This window comes from Ambystoma mexicanum, chromosome 11, assembly GCF_040938575.1.
Source record: "Ambystoma mexicanum isolate Mex_15411 chromosome 11, UKY_AmexF1_1, whole genome shotgun sequence".
NCBI classification, from domain to species: Eukaryota; Metazoa; Chordata; class Amphibia; order Caudata; family Ambystomatidae; genus Ambystoma; species Ambystoma mexicanum.
In genome coordinates, this window is record NC_090934.1 from 1,263,905,292 (window position 1) to 1,263,930,264 (window position 24,973).

The window sequence follows — 24,973 nt, forward strand, 5'->3', positions numbered from 1 at the left end:
CTGGTCGTGCTCCACGAAGCAATCCAAAATGGTCAGGCATATGGATGGATGCTGGGGCAGACCAGGAGAGTTGGAGAGTGCAAGATATTTGCTATGTGACTAGCATGACTGAAATTTGTCATAGGTCGAAGCTGCATTCCAGTGCCAGAGATTTGTTATGTGTTCTGCTAGACCGAATTTTGTCGTTGGTTGTAGCTGCAGTCTGATGGCAGTTGTGCTTTGTGTATAGAGTGGGGTTTGGATGCGAGTGTGTGTGGGTGGATTGCCAGGCCTGCGGCTGGTGCCCACATAGTGGTGTTTGACTACGTACCTTGATGCTTCTCTTGGCACTTTGCCTTTGGTATTGCTGAGCGAATCCGAGTCGTCCCGACTGTTGGGAGAATTGTGGGAAATATTCTGGATGTAGCCGAAACTATGAGAGGCGTATGATGCTGTGAAGAGAGAAAGGGGGATGGGTGGGAGGAGAGAAACTTCAGGTTGCCGCAGGGAATAGCCATGTTTTGAGGGCATTTCTGAAGGAGAGGTAATCTTCATTGCAGCAGATGTGGAGGGGAAGGGAGTTCCAGATGGTGGGGGCTTGGACAGAGAAGGCAGATCCTCCCATTAAGCTGGAGCTATAAGGGGGATCAGAAGGAGTGCAGAACTAGATGTAATGTTTCTGGTGGGTTGGTAGCATGTGAGCTTGTCCTGGAGGATTTTTGGGCCAGTTTGTTTTTTCAATGTGACTTTTTATTGGCATTTGTAAACAACAAAAGCTTCATCATTCTTTATGACATGCTGTTAAAGAGTAACATGACGAAAATCAACATAACCTGAAATGAGGTGAACGAGAACAGGAAGAAAGAAAGAAGGAGAAGATAAAAGAGGAGGAGGGGGGTACTCCGGGGTGGTCTGGGGGAGGGGTCGCTACAGTTTAGGGTCAGCATTACAGGGCACAAATTCAGTGATTGAGATGTGTTGGACAGCCGCGTACCGAGATTGGGGGCAACTAGTCTCTCAGTCTGTCTCCGTCAGCCAACGGAGAGATGGTGGCTGTCTGGCCACTCCTGGAAATCTCTTCACAAATTCTAAAAATGGGTCCCATGTGCTGTGGAACTTGTTTCTGTTGCCAAGGCGGATGGCGGTGATTTTCTCAGCTGCAGCAATATCCCAGCACTTTACCCACCACACAGGGATCGCTGGGCCCTCAGGGAATTTCCATAGCTTGGCAATTGAGATGTTGGCTGCAGTCAGTAGGTGTGTGCCTAGATCCGCCAGATTACCAGTCATCGGGAACTGTCCTTCTCCCGTATCTCCCAGTAGGACAATCCCCGGGTCCCACAGGATCGATAGGCCTGTGATATGTCGGATCTGCTCCAAGACCTCCCTCCAGAACCTTTCAGCTTTCGGACATGACCAGAGGAGGTGGAACAGCGTTCATGTGTCCGCGCAGCCTCTCCAGCAGTGCAGCGGTATAGTGGGGTTGCATTTGTTTAGGATTTCCGGTGTCATGTACCACCTATAGCAAACTTTAATGGCTCCCTAAACTTTAATGGCTCCCTCCTTATTCGTCACACATTTGGAAGTCTTGTGGGTTCTCGTCCAGATGCGTTCCAAGCTGGCCCTGTCTAATTCTCAGCCTAGATCCCTCTCCCACCGTTTTCATGTAGGGCTCCTTGAATTCGGGGTCTGCCCTGTCCAATAGCCTGTACAGGGTCGAGATCTTCCCCCTGGGCGGGGGTTGCCGCTAGTGTGCGTTCCAGTGCTGTAAGTTCTCTGTGTCCATGTGCCCTCATCGAGTCGTGTGACAGCCAATGTCGGAGTTGGGCATAGCGAAACCTCTCGCCCTCTGGCACCTGGAATTTCCTTTTGCAGTCCTCGGAATTGAGTAGGGTGTCCCCTTCGTAGAAGTCTGCCACGTGCTTCAGGACACCCACCTTCCATTTGGAGAAGGTTTTTGCCCTTGTCCTGGTGTGAAGTCCGGGTACTCCCAGACCGGAGAGTGCGGGCCCACCATGTTCCACCTCCTGGCTGCCTGTTTCCAGCTGTTTACTGTGTTCCTGGTGGTCGTGAGGGGCCCCGTGTTTGGGGGATACTTCGGCCATGTGATGTGTGGGAGGGATTCCAGTGGGTATTGGCTCCAGTCCTCCTCCAGCTTCAGCCAGCGGGGTTTGTCTGTGCTTGTTTGCCCCATAAATACCGCAGAGAGCTGGGCAGCCAAACAGTACCTTTCGATCTCGGGGACTCCCAGGCCTCCGGACCCGGGGCTCCTGAGTAAGACTTTCCTGGTCACACGGGGTTTCTTGCCACCCCCCCATACGAATTTCAGCATATGTGCTTGAAGTTTCTGCTTGGCTTTTTTCGGAATTGCTACTGGTAGGGTTTGGCAGTGGTAGAGCAGTCTGGGGACCAAGTTCATTTTAAGTGCCGTGATTCTCCCCAGCCAGGATATCTCTTGATCTTGCCAGCGGGACATGTCCGACTGTAGGTCCTTCAGCAGAGGCGGGAAGTTTAGTTTGTAGGTGCGTTCTGTTAGCTTAGGTAGGCGGATGCCTAGGTAGTTTAGGTGGGATCTGGCCCATGGGATCGGGAGACTGGCCGATAGGGAGTCCAGCGTCGCTTTCGGAATGTTGATGCCCAGTGCGACGGATTTTGTGAGGTTGATCGAGAACCCAGAGGCTGCTTTGCGATAGTGTCAGCAGCACGTCTTCGGCATATAGGGATGCTTTATAGGTGTCGGTTTTGAGCTTAAGTCCCTGGATTACGGGGCTCTGTCGGATCTTGGAGGTGAACGGCTCCATTGACAGGGCAAATATGAGAGGTGACAGAGGGCAGCCTTGGCGAGTGCCTCTGGTGATCTCGATTCTGGGGGACATGGCACTGTTGATTCTCAGGTTTGTGGTAGGGTGCTGGTAGTTTGCACTCGTCCATCTCAGGAATATCGGGCCTACTCCGTAGTGTCTCAGTGTCTCCCTCATATAACCGCAGTCCATCATGTCGAACGCCTTATGTGCGTTGAGCGAGACTACCACTAGTTCCCCTCCAGTTCTGTTGGCCGTCTCGATGATGTTTAGGGTGCGTCTGATGTTGTCTAAGGTGTTTTGGCTGGGGATGAAGCCCGTTTGGTCCGGGTGGATAAGATCCGGGAGGAGCCCAGCGAGCCTGCGTGCTAATAGCTTCGAGAAGATTTTGGAGTCCACGTTCATCAGGGCGATGGGGCGGTATGACGAGCAGAATTCTGGGTTTGCTCCGGGTTTCGGGATCAGGACCGTGACTGATTCCGCCATGGAGGTGGTGGTGGAGCCCATTTCCAGGAAAGTGTTGAAGAGTGAAGCCAGGTGAGGGGCCAGGATATGGTTATATTTCTTGTAGAATGTTGCTGTCAGTCCGTCGGTGCCAGGTGCCGCGTTCTTCATTGAGCGGATTGTAAGTGATGTCAATCCGGCACTTCACCTAAGTCAACGCCTAGCGTGTAATGCACAACTGAAATCCTTATTTATTTTGTCTCTAAAAGTTCTTTTATTCTGAACGATGTACCACTCATATCACGCCCCTCTCTTGGAATCCCCCCCCGGTCACACTGGACCAGGAATCAGGCTGATTTGCAAAGTTAAAATATTTATTTATGTATTGACAATATAATCACACTATGTTTAATGGGTATACAATAATCACCAATGGGGTGATGTAACACTAAGCAATCTCTTTAATCACAAGGAGTAATAGTGAGCAAAACATTTCAGCTCAGAAATAATACTTTTGTGTGTGTTCAGATCAAATAGCAGTGTGGTTACTATTTCCCCCTGCACACCCCTCAACCCCCCCTCCTCCCCCACAGGCAATGTAAAGAGATAGGAGGAGAGAGAACAGGTTTCAGGAATGCAGAATTCAAACAAAATGGCAATCCCAATGTCCCCCCAGCAAACACAAGAGAGAAACAGAATTGATTGGCAAACTGTCAAAATGGTTTTAAAGTTATCTTGAAAATGGATTGGGTAAAACACTAAATATGGTTTAAATTGCTGAAATTGTTTAAATTCTTATGGGAGCCGCTTTAGATAGTTACAGACAAACACTAGCAATGATTTGATACTAAGAAGCAATGTGAAATCTTAAAACTGAGGTCAGGTGCAATCAAAAGCTGTTTTACACGTGTAATAATTTCCCTAAAACGAAATTTGCGGCAAACTTTTCAGCGTGCAGTAATCGTGATTGCGGGAGAACTATATGGATTTGGGATGCGGTTTTTGGTTCTATGGAAAGCTGAGAATGTTAGCTACAAGCAGAAGTTGAAATTGAAATGTTGTTTGTAGCATACAAATTGAAAAAGTTATGGACGTTTTAATTGAGGCCGTTTTTCTGAGATAGGTGCAAGAATGGGAAAACAGGGATGCACTTTTAAAAGACAAACAGGATTTCTTTTACACTAGGGGATGGCTATGAAGAAGCAAATACCACACGGAAGCACAGCCACTGGATCAGGGCGACCGCCTGCCGAAGAGCTTGCCTTCTTCAGATGAAATATATCAGCGCAAAAATATTTTTTACAATACAAGTACAGAAGGAAGATAATAGGGATAAGATAGAGAGTTCAGGCAATTCAAAAGATTTCTAACAATGCAGGTTCTGAAGACAAGATAGGATGGATTTAGATAGGGATTGACTATGGATAGTACATATGTTAGTGACACAGTTCTATTCTATGGATACTCACTATATATGTTTTGAGCGGAACCGTCAGGAATTCTGGTCCGTCAAGATTTCTGGTCAGGGATTCTGCTCGGGGATTCTGCTGGGCACACCAGACTCGACTGGGTCTGTTCACAGCACGGCACAGGACTGGATCGGGTCTGCAGTGGCTCTGGTCACAGCACAGCACCTGGATTGGATCTTTTGGTTCTGGTAATAATTCTTTTAGCAGGAAAGCAGTAACAGCACAATCCGGCTGTTTCTTTTGTTTCCCCTTAGGTTTCTGGGGTGGGTTCTGGAATCTTAAGGCCTAGCTGAAAATGGTTCAGCTATGCAATGAGTCTTTCTGCTTGCCAAGTTTCTGGAGTCTGGAGCAAGGAAGATGGATGGTTCTCTAGCAGGGTGCTCCGCCAGAAATCGGTTAGTGGGTGAATCTGTGTGTCCTTCTTTCAGTCTGAGCTGTCTCTATTTATGCTTATGATAAAGGGGAGTGTGTGCTGGTTTATCCTAAGCGCGCCCCTTAGGCATTCGATTGGCTAGAATCTCTTTTCTACCTTGATAGGAGGAGAAGACAGGGTGTCACCATGATGGTGTGAGTTTATGAGTCAGAGAATCCTCCCCTTGTCCCTTTGAACATAAAATCTACTTCAAGTACAATACATATTTACATGTGCGCAATTTCTATAACAATCATATATACAGTTTACATATTTTGTATAGCAGATACTCCTCCAAACCTCGTCGCTGTAGGATCTTGTGTCTGCTTTTGACAGAATTTCGCTCTTTTTGTCCGGAACACAATATCCAGTTTATCAAAAATGTTGTACAAATGTGTGCATTGAATATGGCCATAACAGTATGAAGTTTCATGCTTTTGGCATAAATACATTTGGTGTAAAACCATATTTTCCGCTGTTACTTCCCAGAACATCTCACAGAGTTCTGGCGCCTCTTAAAACGTGCCACCAAAAATTAGATTCACAAATCTGTTGTTTACATATTTTTCACAATTTTACACAGTAATTTTTCAGTCTTTTAAAAATGTGCTTTTGGCCTTTGTTAAGCATCAAATTGTGGTTTGTCTCTGCCTCCTTCTCCTCCTGGCAGCTCAGAATCTGTCTCCTCCCAGTTCCATTTGGGCCCGGCCATTTATGACTCTTCACACTTCGCATTTCCTTTCAGCCAAAGGATGTCCATTGTCCCCTTCCCCTGCAGCCCAAGTTCTCCTCCCCTGATCTAATCATCACAGAGGTGTGATTTCCTGGTGGAGTGAAGCAGAAGGGAGATGCCTGGCCTCCGTGGGGGAAGCTGTTGGACTGGTTTGATTGCTTTTAGGCAGGCTTAATTTCAATGTCATTCTGTTACATTTTTTCTTGGTTTAAAACAAATTTGTAATTTCAAAACAAGCAGCTAGAACACTTATTCTAGTTCATAAACCATGGGATTAAACAGTTACAACCTAGGTTACTCTCAATAACAGGTCACTTAGTTTTCAGACATTAGATTTCAGTTATACAAGTTTAAATTCTATCATGCAAGCTTCTGACAGCTGTCATACAGGCGGCCGAGGGTACTGTGCCCAGATTTGGACAGATTTCACAGGCAGGCACGTTTTTGCTGTGAATGTTTAGATGACAAATTCAGCTTTTCAGGACATTGTATGTTCATAATGATTTCTTGAACTAACTGAACTGTAGCACCCAGCAAGAATAGTGGATGTTTGAGGGTGTTCTGTACCGGCATTCAGCAGTTTCAGCAACCAAGAAAAAGATTTAAAAGCAAGATTTTGGATTTCTTTCAGCAGAGCACTGCTTTTCCCTCTGTGCTCCATTTTCACTTGTTGCGAAGCCCAGTGACATGTTTCAGGAGTGAGATCTCCGTTCCACCACTGACAACATGCATGGTAGATTTGGCAGCCATCCTTTCGTGTTAAAAATCGCGATTTTCATAGGTTTTGGTGCGCCCAAGGGTTTTGCGGCCCTTTTGATAATTCTGGCACCACCAGAACACAGTGATGCCGCAGGGCAGAACATGAGTGGGTTAATACATCCCACAGGATCACTTCTGACACCTCCTCCGGGGATATCAGGTCTTCCAGGGTGTCGATCTGCGGATGGCAGGGCAGCCTTCGGACCGTTCGCAGGTAAGTGGCGTGTGCTGCCGCTTCTGTAGGTCTCCCTGACATCACGTTCCTATGGTGCTTGGTAATGAGGGTTAGCTTTTCGGGGTCCGAGCAGCGAGGTGTCCCATCTCAGTCCCGTAGGACTGTAATGTTGTTCCTCGTGTGTACTTTCATGAGCTTATGCACGGGCAGGCGGTTGGCTTTGTTGCTGTCCAGATAGTAATACTGCTTCGTATATGTTAAAACTCGGGCTGTGCGGTCTGCCAGGTGCATTTCCAGGACTACTTTAGCTTTGCGTAGCTCATTCCATGATCTTGTCGATTGGCTTTTTTGTGGTTTGCTTCTTTCTGTGACACCTCTGTTTCCAGTTCCTCTAATCTAAGCTGGTGTCTGCGCCTGTGTGCCCCTGAGCAGTTCATGGCGACACCTCGAATAACTGGTTTCATGGCATCCCACACCATCGCCTCCGAGGGTCCCATGCCCGCATTCAATGTGAAATAGTTGATTAGAGCTTCCAACAGTTCCTAGCTGACTGCTATGTCCGCCAGAAGATAGTCCTGCAGCTTCCAGGCCCTTTGTGGTGGTGTTAGTAGGCCCTTTGTCTGGAGCTGTGCTATAACTGGGGCATGGTCGGAGATTACCCTTAGTCCCATGTGGATGTCCACAATGCAGGGAAACAGCACACTTGAGACGAGTAGAAGGTCTATTCTAGAGAGACCCCTGTGGACATGCGAGAAGAAGGTGTAGTCACAGGCTTTATCATTCGCCAGCCTCCAGGCATCGGTCGCTTCCGTCTCTCTCAGAAGTTCTGCGAGCCCCAGTGCCTTCAAGAAGTCCATTCCGGTGGGCGGTAGGGTTTTGTCGATGGTTTGGTCCGGGGTGAGGTTCAAGTCGCCTCTGATTAGCAGTTTGCCTTCGGTGAAAGACATTATTACTGGGAGAATCCTACGTAGGAAGCGCTCCTGGGTGTCGTTTGGGCAATAAATTGCAATGATGGTTATTGGGAGTTCAACCAGGAGGCCCTTGATCAGCAGGAACCTTCCCTCGGGGTCCCGCTTGACTGTGCCCTTTGACAGAAACACTGATTGGCTGAGCAGGACCACCACACCTCCTCTCTTCTGTCCGGAGGATGCAAAATATCTTTTAGGGAATCTTTGGTATTTGACTCATTGTTCATCCGAGGCCAGAAGATGGGTTTTCTGTAGGCAGACAATATCTGCCTCCAGTTGGGCCAAGCGGTGTTCCACAGACTTCCGTTTCCTAGGGGAGTTTAGGTCCTGGACGTTCCAGGTGATCATGGTTAGATTTTCTATGGGTGACCCTATTTCGGAGTGATCGGGTTGCGGATCATGGGTGCTGTTGTGCTCCACTTTCCACCGGCCTGTGTGGGTGGCAGTCGGTTGGGTTGGGTCCTGTATTGGTAATTTGCACCCCTTTCGGTGTCCACCCCTCTTCCCCCCCCTACCAAAACAAAACTTGGTCAGCTGGGCCAGCCTTCGACCAACGGGGGCTCCGGCTGGGCCAACGCAACCTTCTCAAGACGAGACACTTGGGCCTCTGCTGCATGGCGATGAAAGCTGAGTGTAAGATTAGAGTGTTGACTTGCTTCGAGGGTTCAATGCATGGCCAGTGGTTATGGCTGGCGTCTGGCTCTTTGGGTCCGGGGGTCCGGAGCACTGGTACCAACCCCGCCTTAGCCATTGTTACTCGGGCGTTTGCTTTTGTGTGAGGGGCCCCTGATTCTCTGACGTCACCTCTCAACTCGCGACCAGGACCGGTTACAGTCCTGCGGGTCTACCTGTTCTGTGGGTGCGTCCTCGTTGTTGGTTCTTTCCCCTGCGTCCGGGTGCAGCAGTCTTTCCGCCTCGTACATTTTGCGTATGTGGCGGACCCTCCCGTTCCAGGAGAAGATCAGGGATGTGAGGAAGCCCCAGTTTTGGGCCAGTTTTACAGAGGGCCCAGTGTGTGAAGCACATGGCCTTAAAAGTCATCCGTTGGCTGATAGGAAGTCAGTGTAGTAATCTAAGGGCAGGAATTATGTGTTTATTTGAGTGAAAGAGCAAGGCAGAGTCTAGCTATGGAGTTTTGGATTTGTTGAAGTTTCCTGAGCTGATATGCTGGGGTGCCTAGACTCGGTAGGATATCACAATACAAAAAATCGTAAAGTGGCTAAGCACACCAAATTTGGATAACCACAAAAGGAGGTTACAGTTCAAAAGAAACTTAATTCCCAACTAGGAAGACTTCAAGAAATGATGGGTGCACGGTAGAGAAATTTGTGGCTCTGGTATCAGAAGTCACTACATAAACTGGAACAAGGTGTCCATAATTTATGGATACTCCCATCCCATGCACACCATTAGGTACTGAAAACAATTTCAGTCAATACTTCAAAATTATTAGGATATCATTGTAAACAGTTTGTAGCTCAAATATTTTAACACTACTATACTTTGTGTACACTCTCATAGATATTTTAATTTCAGTTTAACATACATTTCATTCCATAATCCCATGGGGATAGACCCAGAAAGCCTGGCGTATGCAGTGTAAGGCTTACAAGTAGATGACCTCCAGTTGCTGTGACTAGCCTGGAGACTTGATGTATGCATAGCTGTAGGAACTAACTCCATAAGAACCAGGGGCTGAATGATTCCCGAATGACCTTCATCATATTGATCTGACCTTTTAGCCCAGAGCCTTCACTGTGTGCTTACAATTCTTCTTCTCTTGCAGAGGTTCTCCTCCGGATGCATTCGGTTGGAATTTGCGGTTCGGACGTCCACTATTGGCAGAATGGCTGCATTGGAGATTTTGTGGTTAAGAAGCCCATGGTGCTTGGGCACGAAGCTTCAGGGACAGTTGTGCAAGTGGGAGCATCCGTTACTCATCTGAAACCAGGTGAGAAACCAGATCATGCTGCGGACCTCCTACAAGAAAAGCCAGACAAAAACTCACATAATTCCATGAGCCCTTCTTTTTGGTATAAATAAATAATATGAACAATGGGGTCGACACACACTGCCTTTGGTTATGTAACTTCTCAAATAAATGACCAGGTATTGTCAATCGTTTTGACCAGGGCCGGTCTTAGGGCAGGGCTGCCCTGGTGACCGCCCGGGGTGCCGTTACCGCCCTGCTGTGCCAGCTCGGGTGGGTCTTTCAAGGTCTCCCCCGAGCTGGCGTGGTGGGAGAAGGTACGGCAGGCACCCTATCGAAATTAAATGTGCCCCGCTTTCGGGAGCGGGGCGCATTTAATAACAATATGTCACTGATGCTTTCGCACTGGCGGTTATTGAACAATTTGGTGCCACCCCATCCCCCTCTCCACCAGCATGACCAGGGGCGCACATGGGGATTAGGGCGAGTGCACATTTTTGTTTTGTGGCAACGTGCTAGTCTTGGAAGCAAGAGCACGTGGAGCAACAGAGGTTTGCATCCCAGATCCGCGCTTAGAAACAGAACTGCGTTAAACATGTTATAAAAAAACAATAAAAAAAAAGGCCGGCCCTGGTTTTGACAACACTTCATCATCAAGCTTTCTTGGACTCTTACCCATTAGGAGTACTCTTTGGTTTGCAGCTTACCACCCTAGAGCCAATTACTCCACTACTCCTGGGTGAATAGCTCAGCGGCAACGTGCTCGCCTTGGAAACAAGACGACACGAAGAAACACATGTTCGATACGCAACTAAGACAAATTCCTGTAACAGCGCCTCGATGCCCTGGCTGTGTGAACGTTTTAAAAATATAAATAAATAAATATTGCGCTGTGTTGCTTTTCAAAATTCCACAGGCGGTCATTGATGTGTATACAAAGACAGTGCAATGTGGATCTAGTCAGTCTGGCATCTGTCCCGCTACTGTGGGCACTAATGAGAGTGGGTGGTACCAGCTTGGTGGCTCTAAAATGGAGGCAAAAAATCAGTACATGAATAGCATTCCGGTTATGCACATTGAATACCAACACATTTTTTTGGGTACGTTTTTTCTTAATTTACACCCCTTGGAATTAGAGTGCACTATTAGCAACTTTCACAGCAAGGCTGGTTAGACTCATAACTGATGCGTTATTGGAGGCTGATCGGCACATGCAAAAGTTAAGTAATAACATCGAAACCGCCGCTGTATCTGAAGTACATAACCAAGCTAGACAATACTGTTATACTGCAACAAAATATGTGTTTTTTTGACTGGCCAATCGTGTGCCTTGCCTCAGGTCACCCTGGGAAGGGTTTACAGAATATTTTTGTGCATGTGTGCCCAGGGGCTGAACTTTGGCAAGCGGGGAAGGGTGGGTTACATTTGTAGGTTGTGATGTTTTCAAAAACTATTTTTAATTAGAAAAAATGACCATTGTTGTTTGCACATTGTAAATGTAATTCCTTGCGAAAACTATAGATGTATTATTACATTTTTCGTTAGAAACCATGTAATACTACAGGAATAAGACCCGAGCCGGCGGGACAGAGCGTGTGGTAACCGGCCAGGACCCAAGTTATAGGCCCAAAAGTAGCGAGAGCCTTAACGATAGGCCCACGATGCCCTTACCACCCGATCAGGCCTGTTGGGGGTCTGTCCTTGGCCCCCCCAGGCGTGCCCGTGAGCCCCCAACCCAACAGAGCTCAGACGCACACGTCCGTTAGGTTCGGGCTCCCCGGTCGCTCTGCGGTTCCGGGAACGCCCCGTTTATTTAAGCCGCACGCGGCGACGTGCAACGTCACGCCGCCGCGTGCGCAGCCCTTACGGGGCAACGCCACACTCCTCCTTTTTCAGGAGGACACACAATTACTTTATTTAGATAAACACAACATATCACACATCAAACAACTTGCCCATCCTGGACCCAGGCCTCTTTAATGTCAGCCCCCTCACCCCGGATGACTCTCCAACTGTCCCAACACATACTCACTGAGGTAAGCGGGTTTCCCTCGCCCAGTCCTCTGGGGGTACCTCCCGCTCACCTCCGGCACCGACAGTCCGTCAACAGTAGCCTCCCGACACGGAGAGCCCGGGGCACCGAGAGGGGGGCCATCTTCCTCAGGGATCTCGGCAACACCAGGGTCCAGAGGGGGTTCAGTTCTCGAGTCCCCCAGCTTCTTGAAGAAGCTGACGTTGCGGGTGACAGCCGTCCGCCCATCGGAGGCCGTCACCATTGACCCCTTCACAGCGACCACATCCAGGGGCGCCGGTTCATAAGGCAGTGACAACTTCCCGTGAGGATGGCGGTTCCGGATGAGCACCTCATCCCCGGGTTCCAGCCGCTGGGGCCGCAGGCCCCGTCGCACGTTCTCTTGGCTGATCCTGGCCAGTCGGTCGGCCTCCACCTGCTGGTCGTTGATAACCCCAGGCTCTCTCTCCTGTACCTCCGGCAGTAGACCCCGGGGGCATCGCCGGAACAGCACTTCCGCCGGGGCGACACCAGTGGAGGCATGTGGGGTGGTGCGATACACTCGCAGGAATTGATACAAGGCCCGTTGGAGGGGCTGGCCTTGTCCTTGCGCAATCCGAAATGTCTTGTTTAGTGTTCGCATCAGCCTTTCTGCATCGCCGTTGGCCCTCGGCCACAGCGGGGATATCTTTCGATGTTGGACTCCACAGCTGGCCAGGAGCTCTGAGAAGCGTTCGCTTTGAAATGGCGACCCATTGTCTGAGCACAGTGTCAGGGGAAACCCATGGGTTGCAAAGATCTTTTCCACGCCGACCACCACATGCTCGAATGCCACCGATTCCACGAACTCCACCTCGGGGTACCGGGAGTACTCATCGACTATGGCCAGAAAATGGGTGCCCACGGACGTGGACCCGAAATCGGCATGTACGACCTCCCAGGGCCTGGTCCCCCGAGGCATTGCCTCGATAGCCGGTTCCCTCTGCACCGGGGAGGCGGCCTGGCACCATACACAGGCCGCCACAAAGTCATCGACCCTTCTCTCTAGCTCCGGGAACCAGACCTTCATCCGCAGCCTTGCCTTCGTCTTGGCAGCACCCTGATGTCCGTGATGGGCCAAGGCGATCACCTCACCCACTTTGGAGTGGGGGACCACTATGCGATCCCCCCGGAGCAGGAGCCCCGACTCAGAGAAGGACAGCTCATCTTTCACCTTCCATAGCTGTTCAAGGGCGGTCTTCGCCTCATGGGTCCGCCCTGCGAGCGCTTCCAGGACGAGCTTCCAAGACCCGCTCTGCATCGACTGCTTCAGTATCTGGAAGCACCCATCCTCGGCTGCCGCGGCCTCCAGCTCCGACAGGGGCAGTGCATTTGGTGTTGCTCCCTCCACCACCATCCTGACATGGTCGTCCGCTTCTTCTGCACAGGTGTCTCCTGCCACTCCCCCACGCACTCCGGGATGCCGGGAAAGGAAGTCCGCTGCGTTGTTGGCCCCTGGCCGGTATACCAGCGTGACCCCGTATTCCAGCAATGCGAGCATCCATCTTTCAATTCTGGCCGGGGGCTTAGATGATGAACCCGCCAGAATCGGGAGCAGGGGTTTATGATCAGTCACCACCGTCACCGGACGTCCCAGCACATATAGGCGAAAGTGACGGCATCCCCACAAGACCGCCAGGGCCTCCCTCTCGATCTGGGAGTATCGCTGCTCCGTTTCCGAGAGCGCCTTACTGGCGTATGCAACGGGCCGGAGGTTTCCTTCACGGTCCACCTGGGTCAGGACCGCCCCCAGGCCAAACGGACTGGCGTCGACCACGATCTCCGAGGGTAGCGCCGGGTCGAAGAACGCCATGGTGTCCTCCGCTGTTAGGGCGCCTTTGATGTCCTCGAACGCCGACTGTTCCAGTGGACCCCAGTGCCAGGCAGTATCTTTCTTGGTCAGAGCTCTGAGCGGCTCAGACCTCGAGGCCAGGTTTTGGATAAACCGACCACAGTAGGTCACCATGCCCAGAAAACTCCTCACTTCTGACACGGATTCCGGGGGCTGTGCACTCTTAATGTCCTGAACCTTCCGTGGGTCGGGTGACACCCCACCCTCCTTGAACACGAACCCAAAGAATTCTATTGATGGGCGCAGGAATTCGCATTTGTCCCTATGGAGGGTGAGACCCAATGATTGCAGCCTCTCAAAGGTTTTGGCCATGCGCTTCAGATGGATCACCTCCGTGTTGGCAAACACCAAAATGTCATCACTGATGTTGAGCACCCCTTCAAGATCAGCAAGTGCACCCCGGATAATGTTCTGAAACACTTCGGCAGCCGACGAGACCCCAAAACTCAACCTCTTGTACCTGTAGAGTCCCCGGTGGGTGGTGAAAGTCGTTATATACCGGGACTCAGGATGGAGGACAACTTGATGGTACCCTGCTCTGAGGTCGAGTTTAGAGAAGAACCTGGCCCCCTGTACCTCAGCAATTATGTCATCGATGGTCGGGGTCAGGTGTCGCTCCCTTTTTATGGCCTTGTTGGGCAGCCTCATGTCTACGCAGATGCGAACGGAGTCCGGCTGTTTTGGTTTCCTGGCCACGACAATGGGGGACACCCATGGAGTTGGGCCTTCCACCTTCTCGATGATGTCCAAGGCCACCAGGTTGTCCAGTTCCTTGTCGACTTGCTCTCTCAGATGAAAAGGAACTCTCCGGTGTTTCAGGGCGATAGGTTGTACTGAGTCGTCAATGTGTAGCCGGACAGGATCACCGGTCATTCTCCCAATGCCATTGAACAGGGCTGCGTACTTGTCCAGTAGGTCGTTGATGTCTTCCAGGTATACTGAGTACGCAAAACTCACTATCCCGAGCGCCTCCGCAGCCGCGCAGCTTAGCAGGGTGTTATTGCTTATGGGGGTGACGTAGAATCGTGCTCTGATCTTCGATCCGTCATGCTCCACCTTCGCCACGAACGCTCCGTCCAGCGGTATGGGCTCGAGTCCACCAAAGGCGAAGATGCGAGCTCTTGGCGCAGCCAGGTTCGGCAATGTGTCAAGAGCGTCATAATGTCCCCTGGCCATAACATTGACCGATGCCCCTGTGTCCACCAGCACGGGGACAGGCGAGTGATTCACCTCCACTACGCATCTTGGCTGCCTCCTGCTTTTGCCTTTTAGGACCCCCATGCTTGAGACGAAGAAGATGTTTTCCTCCTCCTCTGCTTCAGCCTCCTCTGCCTGAGCCTCCTCTTCCGCTTGATCCACCTGGGCCACGTTGGATGGCCGGGTTTGACGCGGAGTCCAGACCCGGGCAGGACCTCTGGGTACCATGACAGGTAGCGCCGACTTGCACACTCTCGCGAAGTGATCCGGCAGGCCACATCGGCCACATGTTCTTCCTGCGGCTGGGCACTCTGTGGGGTGGGGGAGGTCATAGCCACATTTCTGGCATGATTCCCCCGACCTTCCTGTCCTGTCTCGGGGGGCTCCGCCAGGTCTTCACGTTCCTCTACCGCCCCGCCACACAGTGCACACCTCTTCGGCTTTGATCGAGCGTGAACCTGCTTCCATCTTGCTTGCCCGTGCCTCAGCCACTTCGTGACATCGACCCAGCTCTAGTATACGGTGCAGAGTGATTCCCGGCTCCCTGAGGACCTGTCTCCTCAGTTTGCCGGAGGAGCATGCTTGGATCAGCATTGTCCGTATCATGTCCTCCACGTCCCCCCACGCTCACCCTTGGGAGAGGCGGCGTAGGCGGCCGTAAAACGTATCCAAAGTCTCATCCTCCTTCTGCTTGGCCGACAGCATCACGAATCTCTCGAAGTCCACGTTGGCAAGTGGAAGGAAGTGCGCAAGGAGAGCCGCTTTCGCCGCGCCATAGGTCTGGTCCGCCGGAGTCAGCGACTCGAAGATCTCCTGAACCGCGGCTCCCGCCGAATACAGCATGGTGGCTACCATGCTGTCATCATCATCCACTCGAGCAGCCCTGAAGTACATGTCCAGGCGGGCCACCCACCTCCTCCATCGGGGCCCCAAACTGGATGGAGGGCCCGTAGGATCGAATTCTGGTATCGGTTGCAGGGCCGCCTGGGCTCTAGCTTGAGCCATGATGGGGCCGACAGGCTGTGCCCCTGGTGGTGCCTGTGGCGGCGGTTGCAGAGCTGCCGGCTGGGCCACCTGACCTTCGTCCTGAGATTCCTCCCCAGGATCCGCGGTGTCGCCGTCCTGTTCACTGTCGGACATGGGACTGAGCGCACAGGCACCCCACTACCAGACCTGAGGCCGCAACTCAGATTCCCACCACCACCATGCGACAAGATGAAGATGCTGAAAGATGCAGAAGACCTCTGAAACTGCCACCACCTTGTGATGATGAAGAGGATCAAAAGAGTGTCCTGATGATGAAGGGGGCGAGGAAGTGCCTTGTTGCCACCTTGCAGCAAAGCACTGCTGTGTAGAGGTCCCAAAAATTGAGCCACGTGGATGGACTAGGCTAAGCAGGCCCTGCCATTATAGCCCTTGTCCTGGCTAACACTCGACGTAGCGATCCCAAAATTTAATGAAAATTCACAAAATGGGCATGGGCGTGTGGATCATGTCCTCAGCACCCACAAGATCCAAAAATTAGACCCGGATCACCTTCTCGGTCCGAACCGGAGCTCCGAGAAGTTCCGCGGCCTTGTCTACAAAATGGCCGCCAGCCGCGTGTGCGGTCCGCAGCCACGGCATGAAACGAAACATCCGTGAACGTTCCGATCGTTTCAGCAAAAATTCCGGACGCCTTTCACCGCCGGGCCCGGGCATCCGACATCACTCGTCGCCACTGTTGGGGGTCTGTCCTTGGCCCCCCCAGGCGTGCCCGTGAGCCCCCAACCCAACAGAGCTCAGACGCACACGTCCGTTAGGTTCGGGCTCCCCGGTCGCTCTGCGGTTCCGGGAACGCCCCGTTTATTTAAGCCGCACGCGGCGACGTGCAACGTCACGCCGCCGCGTGCGCAGCCCTTACGGGGCAACGCCACAAGGCCCACCGGCAAAGCTGTTATTGCTATTAGCACCCTGGATTTTTTAATCCGGGGTGCTGATAGAAATATATTTGTTAGAATGAATGGGCCACAGCGTGCTGTTCATTCAAACAGAAAGTTACCTAAGATGGCTGCCATGGAAATGGGCGGTGGGGCTCCTCTTCATTTCCATAGCAGCCCGGGATGCAAAATCATCGGCGACTGTGGCGCCGTCGACAGAAGAATCAGGGAAGTGGTGTGGGACGAAGTGGCGGATGGGGTGGAGGGAGGGCGAGTGAGAGGGAGGTGGGGGGAAATGGGCGTGGGAGCCAGCCGCTCACAGCTCCGAACTTGCCTAGAATGCGTGCTTGGATCGTGAGATTCAGCCTGTGATCCGAGGAAGCTGATTTGTTGCAGGATTTGCCCTGGTGCTAATAGAAAAAAGAAAAATACAAGCTGTTTTTTGCTTTCACATGCTGGACAGGAAATGTCATTGCAATACTGGAATGGTGGAGAATCTGGGTCATTTTGTATTGCTTTGTACACGTAATTCAGACCTAGGTAGGGAATGTTTAACATTATTTTAAAGGTAATAATATTAGGTTTTATCGAGATGCACTCCTTTTTATAATGAATTGGAATGACACTGCTTTTCTGTACAACCCATATCATTTTGTCTCTCAGCTCTTTTAAGGAGGGATATTGGCCTGAATAGCGTGTCATGTTAGCTATTATTTATTGTGTGTTTTATTGAATTATTCTATTGTTAATAGAGAAATCCAAACTCAATAAAGTGTTCATTTCAGCTTCCACATGCACTCAGCAAGTAGCGCTCTTGAGTATTCTACCAAGGTGAACCCTTGCATATTTTCTGTAGAATGTCTTCCCTCCTGACATTGTACAACCTTTCTTGTACCTAGTGTACCCATTAATTGTTGTTTGACATTGTTGCAGCAGTATTGCAGCTGCCACAAGCTCTCCTTCATAATGAAAGGAAGCCTCGTCTAGATGGTGCTGCGGCAGCAATGCCAAGCAACAAAGGGAGAGTATGGGTTGGAAACCTCGGGCCCTCTTACCTTGGGGGGGGGCCCTAGGCACGTACCTAGTGTGCCTTTTCGATAATTCAGCCCTGTTTTTGTGTGTCACATGTCCACTTAGTTCAAGCATAGGATGAGCCTTGTCAAGTATCCAGGCATACTTGTCTGCAGTGTAGAAGTCTCTTACTCTGTCCAGCTGTGGGGTCAGAAGTTGTGTGGTTAAGGCAAGGGCTGTCCTTTCCATTACACCAATATTTTACCAAGAAGTTAGTCAATGAAGGAAGACCTGGTGTTTCTATTTTTCAAAGGGGGCAAAAGCGGGTGTAGTTAATGCACGCAATATACGAAAAGCACACCAATGCATGGAACAAAACGGAAAATCTGAATAATGAAGTTGAAATGGAAAATGGCACATGGTATGGCCTTACTGACATTCCATAAATCGCCAGTGCTCACAATAAGCCGAAAACACACAACATATGAAAAGCACACACCTGCGGAATCACATATGAAAATTAAGTATGTATGCACGAACACATCCAAAAAACGGTCTTACAATACGAATGAAACGCCCAATTCAGGCAGTTGCACAACACATGAACATACATAAACATGCATGTAAGTGGAACACAGATGTAGAAAGTGACATGTTACCCTTTGTTCAGAAAACATATGTATCAACATGACACGGACACATCAAAGCATGTGGAAACGCATGCCAAACATTACACACTCTGATAATGAAATCAGAAAATTAATGGACAGTAAAACATTGTTAAGAATCTCTCTTATAAAAACGTAGGGCCTGATTTACAAAAATGTTGTAACATGGGGAAAGTCCCATTGAAAAGGGCAATTCAACGTTTTTGGTTATTAAAATCACTGTAAATTATAGATTTCCCCGAAACGCCCAATCCACTATACATCAAAACTCAAATCACACTACACAACAGTCTCTTTAAAACGTAAGTCGCTTACATCAATAGCAGAGTTAAAGGGAGGGCTCTAAAGTTGCAGCGTAGAGTGCAGTAAGGGTAGGCGAGGCCAGGCCGAGGTGTTGCAGCGCCGCGTGCAGAAAGCGTAGACGAGGCTAGGCTGAGGTGTTTCAGCTCAAAGTAAGGGTAGACGAGGCCAGGCCGAGGTGTTGCAGCTCAGTGTGCAGAAAGCGTAGACGAGGCTAGGCTAAGGTGTTTCAGCTCAAAGTAAGGGTAGACGAGGCCAGGCTGAGGTGTTGCAGCGCAGCGTGCTGTAAGGGTAGACAAGGCCAGGCAGAGGTGTTGCAACGCAGCGTGCTGTAAGGGTAGACAAGGCCAGGCAGAGGTGTTGCAACGCAGCGTGCAGTAAGGGTAGGCGAGGCCAGGCCGAGGTGTTGCAGCGCAGCATGCAGTAAGGGTAGACGAGGCCAGGCTGAGGTGTTTCAGCTCACAGTAAGGGTAGACGAGGCCAGGCCGAGGTGTTGCAGCTCAGTGTGCAGAAAGCGTAGATGAGGCTAGGCTGAGGTGTTTCAGCTCAAAGTAAGGGTAGACGAGGCCAGGCTGAGGTGTTGCAGCGCAGCGAGCTGTAAGGGTAGACAAGGCCAGGCTGAGGTGTTGCAGCGCAGCGTGCAGTAAGGGTAGACAAGGCCAGGTCGAGGTGTTGCAGCACAGCTTGCAGTAAGGGTAGACGAGGCCAGGCTGAGGTGTTTCAGCTCACAGTAAGGGTAGCCGAGGCCAGGCTGAGGTGTTGCAGCGCAGCCTGCAGTAAGCGTAGACAAGGCCAGGCTGAGGTGTTGCAGCGCAGTGTGCAGTAAGGTTAGGCGAGGCCAGGCTGAGGTGTTGCAGCGCAGCATGCAGTAAGGGTAGACGAGGCCAGGCTGAGGTGTTTCAGCTCACAGTAAGGGTAGACAAGGCCAGGCTGAGGTGTTGCAGTGCAGCGTGCAGTAAGGGTAGACAAGGCCAGGCTGAGGTGTTGCAGCGCAGTGTGCAGTAAGGGTAGGCGAGGCCAGGCCGAGGTGTTGCAGCGCAGCGTGCAGAAAGGGTAGACAAGGCCAGGCTGAGGTGTTGCAGCGCAGCGTGCAGTAAGGGTATGCGAGGCCAGGCCGAGTTGTTGCAGCGCAGTGTGCAGTAAGGGTAGACAAGGCCAGGCCGAGGTGTTGCAGCGCAGCGTGCAGTAAGGGTAGGCGAGGCCAGGCCGCGGTGCAATAGCTTTTCCATTGCCTGTAGAATGACTAGCTCAAGCTCCCACCGGAGCAGGGGGCAGCAACCAGGCTCTGTCCTCTGGCACCCCTATCTTCGTCTCCCTAGCCCTGCTGGCTCCCTGCACTCACTGACGGTCTCCTCACGGTAACCCCATCAAATCTCTGAGCCTTTAGTGTAGTTAATCCTGCTGCTTGCTCTGTACTATTGTATGATTTCGCGGGGACACTTATTTTCAGAACTCTTTGCAACCATTTTACTTGCATTCGGGTGACCTGAAAAGATGGCGGCTATTAAACTACTGTTATCATAGCATTTTTAGACAGTTATTATCAGTAAGATGTATTTATAGAGGAGAGGAAAAGAACATGGGCTGCTCTGTAGCTATGCACTGAGCAGTCAAAGGCAGAACATTGTGAACAGGGCATTATGGTAATAGACTGTTTCTTTAGTGCTGTATGCTGCCTGTCTGGTTACCCTAGGCTTATTTTGAGCAGTTTCAAAGGCTCTCATTCAGATTGGGCTTGCCCGATATTGCAAAGGAACGTTAGGTTTGTAATTGTATGGGAAAGTGTCTTTTAGGTGATGTTTACTTCTGTCATTACCTGGAGTTGTTTCCAGAACCTTGGGCCATATACTGAGATGTCCCTGCCTCCACTTGTCGGCCATCTCATATTTGAGTACTATATCTTTCAGTCAGATGGGGCATCGCCCCTACGTGGCTTTACAGACTAAACACAATGTTATGTCTTCGCTCGGTTTCAGGTGACAGGGTTGCTGTGGAACCAGGCGTCCCACGGGAGAATGACGAGTTCTGCAAAACTGGACGCTACAACTTGTCCCCCACAATCTTCTTTTGTGCCACACCGCCAGATGATGGGAACTTATGTCGATATTACACTCATAATGCAAACTTCTGCTACAAGTATGTTGTATTCATTTTGTAAACAATGATTGCATGCTGCATTGCTTGCTCTTTTCTCGCGCAGGCAAGAGGTTTACATTGACAGCAGCAGTGGAGAACGACTTTCTCACCTGCTGCCGATGGGAGAAATCAGAAGCCCATTGCAGCCGAGAAGTCTGGGGGGACCTGGAAGTGTGTTGGCTGCTGGAGACAGGGCCCAGAAATTGGGAAATGTGTAGTAGCGAGGATAGTGGGCAAAATATTAAGAACCACTGCTCCTGTCAGCGTGGCATTCACTTATGCTATATCTGAACCAAAGAGAGTTTGCACTTACACATGTTCCTAATAGTTTATACATTGACACGGAGACGCCAACAGTCCATTTGCAGAGTTAAAGGCATGGTCTAGTAAAACATTTTATTTAAAAAATAGATAGGCAACATAAAAAAAAATACTAGCATTCTCTTTTTTAAAACTTCCTATGTAAAATGTTGAGCTATTCAAGTTTCAAATTTCGCAAAAGCAAGCACATGGGCGCATCCATTTTGTGAAATGGATGCCCTCCTGTGCTGGCTTTTGCTTTTGCGGCACTAATGAAGGAAAAGCCAGCCAGCTGTAGTAAACAAAAGCTACCGCTGGGTGGCTTTCCCTTCATTAGTGCTGTACGCGGAGGACGGGGACCGGAGACCAGAGCAGGAAAGCTGCAGCTGAATCTCGGTAAGTGCTATTTATTTTTTTTAAAAAATAAGCACTAGCTGCGTTTTTTTTTCTAAGTTTTCCGGGCCGGAGGAGCCCGGAAAACCTAGAAATAAAACTGCAGCTTTAAAAACGTATTTATGTTTGCGGTCGCTTTTGAAGCGACCGCAAACATAAATACAACGTTATTGTGTTGGAAAACGCTGCAGTTTTTCTTTCCAAGTTTCTCAGGCTCCTCCGGCTCGGAGAGACCCAAATGGGAAAGCAGATTTAGGCAGAAACAACGCAGCATTTAGCATTTCCCATTTGGGGCTCTCCGAGAGCCCCAAATGGGAAATCAGCTGTAGGCAGAAACACTACGCGGCATGTAAACACAACTGCGTTGTGTTTCTGCCTGCTGTGGCTTTCACTTTGGGTCTCCGGTGCTCCTAGGAGCACCGGAGACCCAAAGTGATAGCCACAGCAGGCAGAAACACAACGCGGTTGTATTGGAAAACGCTGCGGTTTTTCTTTCCGAGTTTCTCAGGCTCCTCCGAGCCGGAGGAGCCTGAGAAACTTGGAAAGAAAAACCACAGCGTTTTCCAACACAATAACGTTGTATTTATGTTTGCGGTCGCTTTTGAAGCGACCGCAAACATAAATACAACGTTTTTAAAGCTGCAGTTTTATTTCTAAGTTTTCCGGGCTCCTCCAGCCCGGAAAACCTAGAAAAAAAACCGCAGCTAGTGCTTATTTTAAAAAAAAATAAATAGCACTTACCGAGATTCAGCTGCAGCTTTCCTGCTCTGGTCTCCAGTCTCCGTCCTCCGCGTACAGCACTAATGAAGGGAAAGCCACCCAGCGGTAGTTTTTGTTTACTACAGCTGGCTGGCTTTTCCTTCATTAGTGCCGCAAAAGCAAAAAGCCAGCACAGGAGGGCATCCATTTCACAAAATGGATGCGCCCATGTGCTTGCTTTTGCGAATTTTGAGCTTGAATAGCTCAAAATTTTACATAGGAAGTTTTAAAAAAGAGAATGCTAGTATTTTCTTTTTATGTTGCCTATTTTTTTTTTAAATACAATTTTTTACTAGACCATGCCTTTAAGTGTTCGGCGAGGAAACAAGACGCATGCGATAGACTGGTAGGGGGTCAAACGGGGCACTGCCATTCAATGTAGTTTAGGTCAAGTCACCTACGGGTTGCATGTTATATTATGTTGTGTTATTTTGCACTTATATAGCGCCTTATGTACCATTGGTATGGTCTGAAGGCGCTGGTAGGTTGAACGCCCTTGGGAACCGAAGTTCTATATGGTCACAGTAACACTCTGTGATTTGCAATTTCGTGGAATATGGACAGTTAGTATTCTGTATCACTGGCATTTTTCTTCATAGTAGAATTGAATGTTGAATTGGCCTTGGGAAGACTTGGACCATTCGTTTTGACCCCATCCTACACAAACGGTGCAACTGGGCAGTAAAAGAGGGTTGAGCCAATTCACAAAGAAGCTACTATGAGTGACACTCCTCACTTAAACCTGGAGAGGACTATTCAATTTATGTTATGTTATTTGGCATTTATATAGCGCTCTATATATCATTGGTATGACCCCAAAGCGCTGGTAGGTTGAACGCCCTCGAGGACCCTAGTCCAGGTCAGTCAAGAGAGTAGGATGCTTGGGTGCACCAGTTATGTGTGCAGCTGATGTAATTGCCTGGTGGAAGCTCATCCTAGCACTAGGTGTGGTGTATTGATATCGGTTGAATGTGTGCAGTTAGGCGGGTGAACACCGAGGCTGGGTTCTGGCTGCGTTAGGCCTGTCGGATGCTTATGTGTGCAGCTAGGCCGATTTTTCATAGGGTATAGCTGCGTTTTATTAGAGTGATGAGGTGTTCATGGGGTAGTGTTTGTATGTGAGCAGCTAGGCCGAATTGATCAAGGGGTACAGCTTTACTCTATGTGAGTGGTGGTATAGAGAATAGAGTATGCATAGTGAATAGGTGACTACAATACAATGCTGTTTGACACAAGATTTACAAAGAAGTTACTAAAGTCAGGATTAAGTCATAGTAACTCATAACATGTTTATCCATCTAATAGCCCATTCCATGTTTCAGGGTAAGTCAGAGAAACTACTGTGAGAATTGGCACTGTACCATATATGAACAGAGGGGAGACTTTAGAGAGAAATACATTTGTGCATTTTTAAGAGAAGCTACAATTGACAATAAACAAACTACAGTTTATTTTAATACTAATGATCTTCTGTTGCAGACTGCCTGATAACGTCACGTTCGAAGAAGGCGCTCTTATCGAGCCACTCTCCGTTGGGATCCATGCTTGCAGAAGAGCAGGAGTAACTCTTGGAAGCAGAGTTTTTATCTGCGGAGCAGGTACTGCAACAATCATGAATACAATTCTATTTAAATGATCCCAGTGGACAAATACAGTTGTCAAGAGGTTCACAGGGGCACACAGGCTAGGTTTTGGTACTGCTAAATTGATGTAAAGGGACAGGCAAGCGCATGCAGCAGGAGAGAGAAAAAAGGAAGAACATACAAGGCAAATAAGAACAAAGAAACAGGAGAAAAGAGGCACACCGAGATGTTGCAAAGCAAGAGATCGGAACAATGTATTAGAAAAATAATCCAGAATTCTGCCTGCGGTGTACATACTGCGGACCTGAGGCTACCCACAGAAACCAGGCCATTTCCATACCACTGTACAGGTAACTCTAGCAGATACTCACTCTCACACTTGCAGCCTTTGAGATGGGTCAGGATCATGGTATCTATGAACTTCCTCCTGAGAGCACAGTACCCGGAACATGAAAACAGGTACTGAGGGCTCAGCTGATAGGTCAGGAAGGGAGTTGTATTGTTCCCTCCCAGGCTGCAAGAGACAGAAGGACACCTTTAGTAAAGGTCACCAACAAAATGGGCTAATTATCTAGAAGCGATAATAGCACCCTACCTGGACGAGAGACAGGTGAACAATGTAGTTCTCGTGATGGAAAGGAGGCATAAGGAAGAGAAAGGAAACACAGGAGAACAGTTGGGGGTGCGAGGGGGATTCTGTCCCGAACGGCATGAGGGTGTGACTAACAGAGGGGGGAAGGAAATGTTCAGAAAGGAAGGGAAGTCAAAAGGGAGTTCTGCCCCAAATGGAACGAGGGCACCACTTGGGAAATGTAAAATGTAGTATACACAATCCAGGAGTTCAGTGTTCAGCAGTTCCAAGAATAATTCCAGCAAACCAGGGCTCTAGTTTGGAGTCAGGATATTAGTTTCCAGGTCGATGGATACAGATAGGCATCTCCTGGTTTTAGAGCATGGTGCATGCCTGGTCAGGGCCAATGAGCAGGCCCGGTTATAGCATAAGTGTTGTTATGTCTGGGGTTTGGAGTTGTGGGCATTAAGATTGTAGCGTGGTTAGGGGATAGAATGGTCAGCTTATTGGCGGAAGGGAGCAGCTAGGCCATTGTTAGCCACCTATCGTTGAAATAGACTGATC

At 49.7% G+C, this 24,973-nt stretch overlaps 1 protein-coding gene across 1 annotated transcript in view; it reads left to right on the forward strand.

Moving 5' to 3' along the window:
- Positions 1–24,973, forward strand: part of SORD (sorbitol dehydrogenase) — a 215,843-nt gene that overhangs the window by 35,431 nt on the left and 155,439 nt on the right. Inside the window, exons 3-5 of the mRNA XM_069624711.1 lie at positions 9,527–9,691; positions 20,644–20,803; positions 23,735–23,853. Of these exons, the coding sequence (XP_069480812.1) occupies positions 9,527–9,691; positions 20,644–20,803; positions 23,735–23,853 (444 nt within the window). The remainder of the gene's footprint in view (positions 1–9,526; positions 9,692–20,643; positions 20,804–23,734; positions 23,854–24,973) is intronic.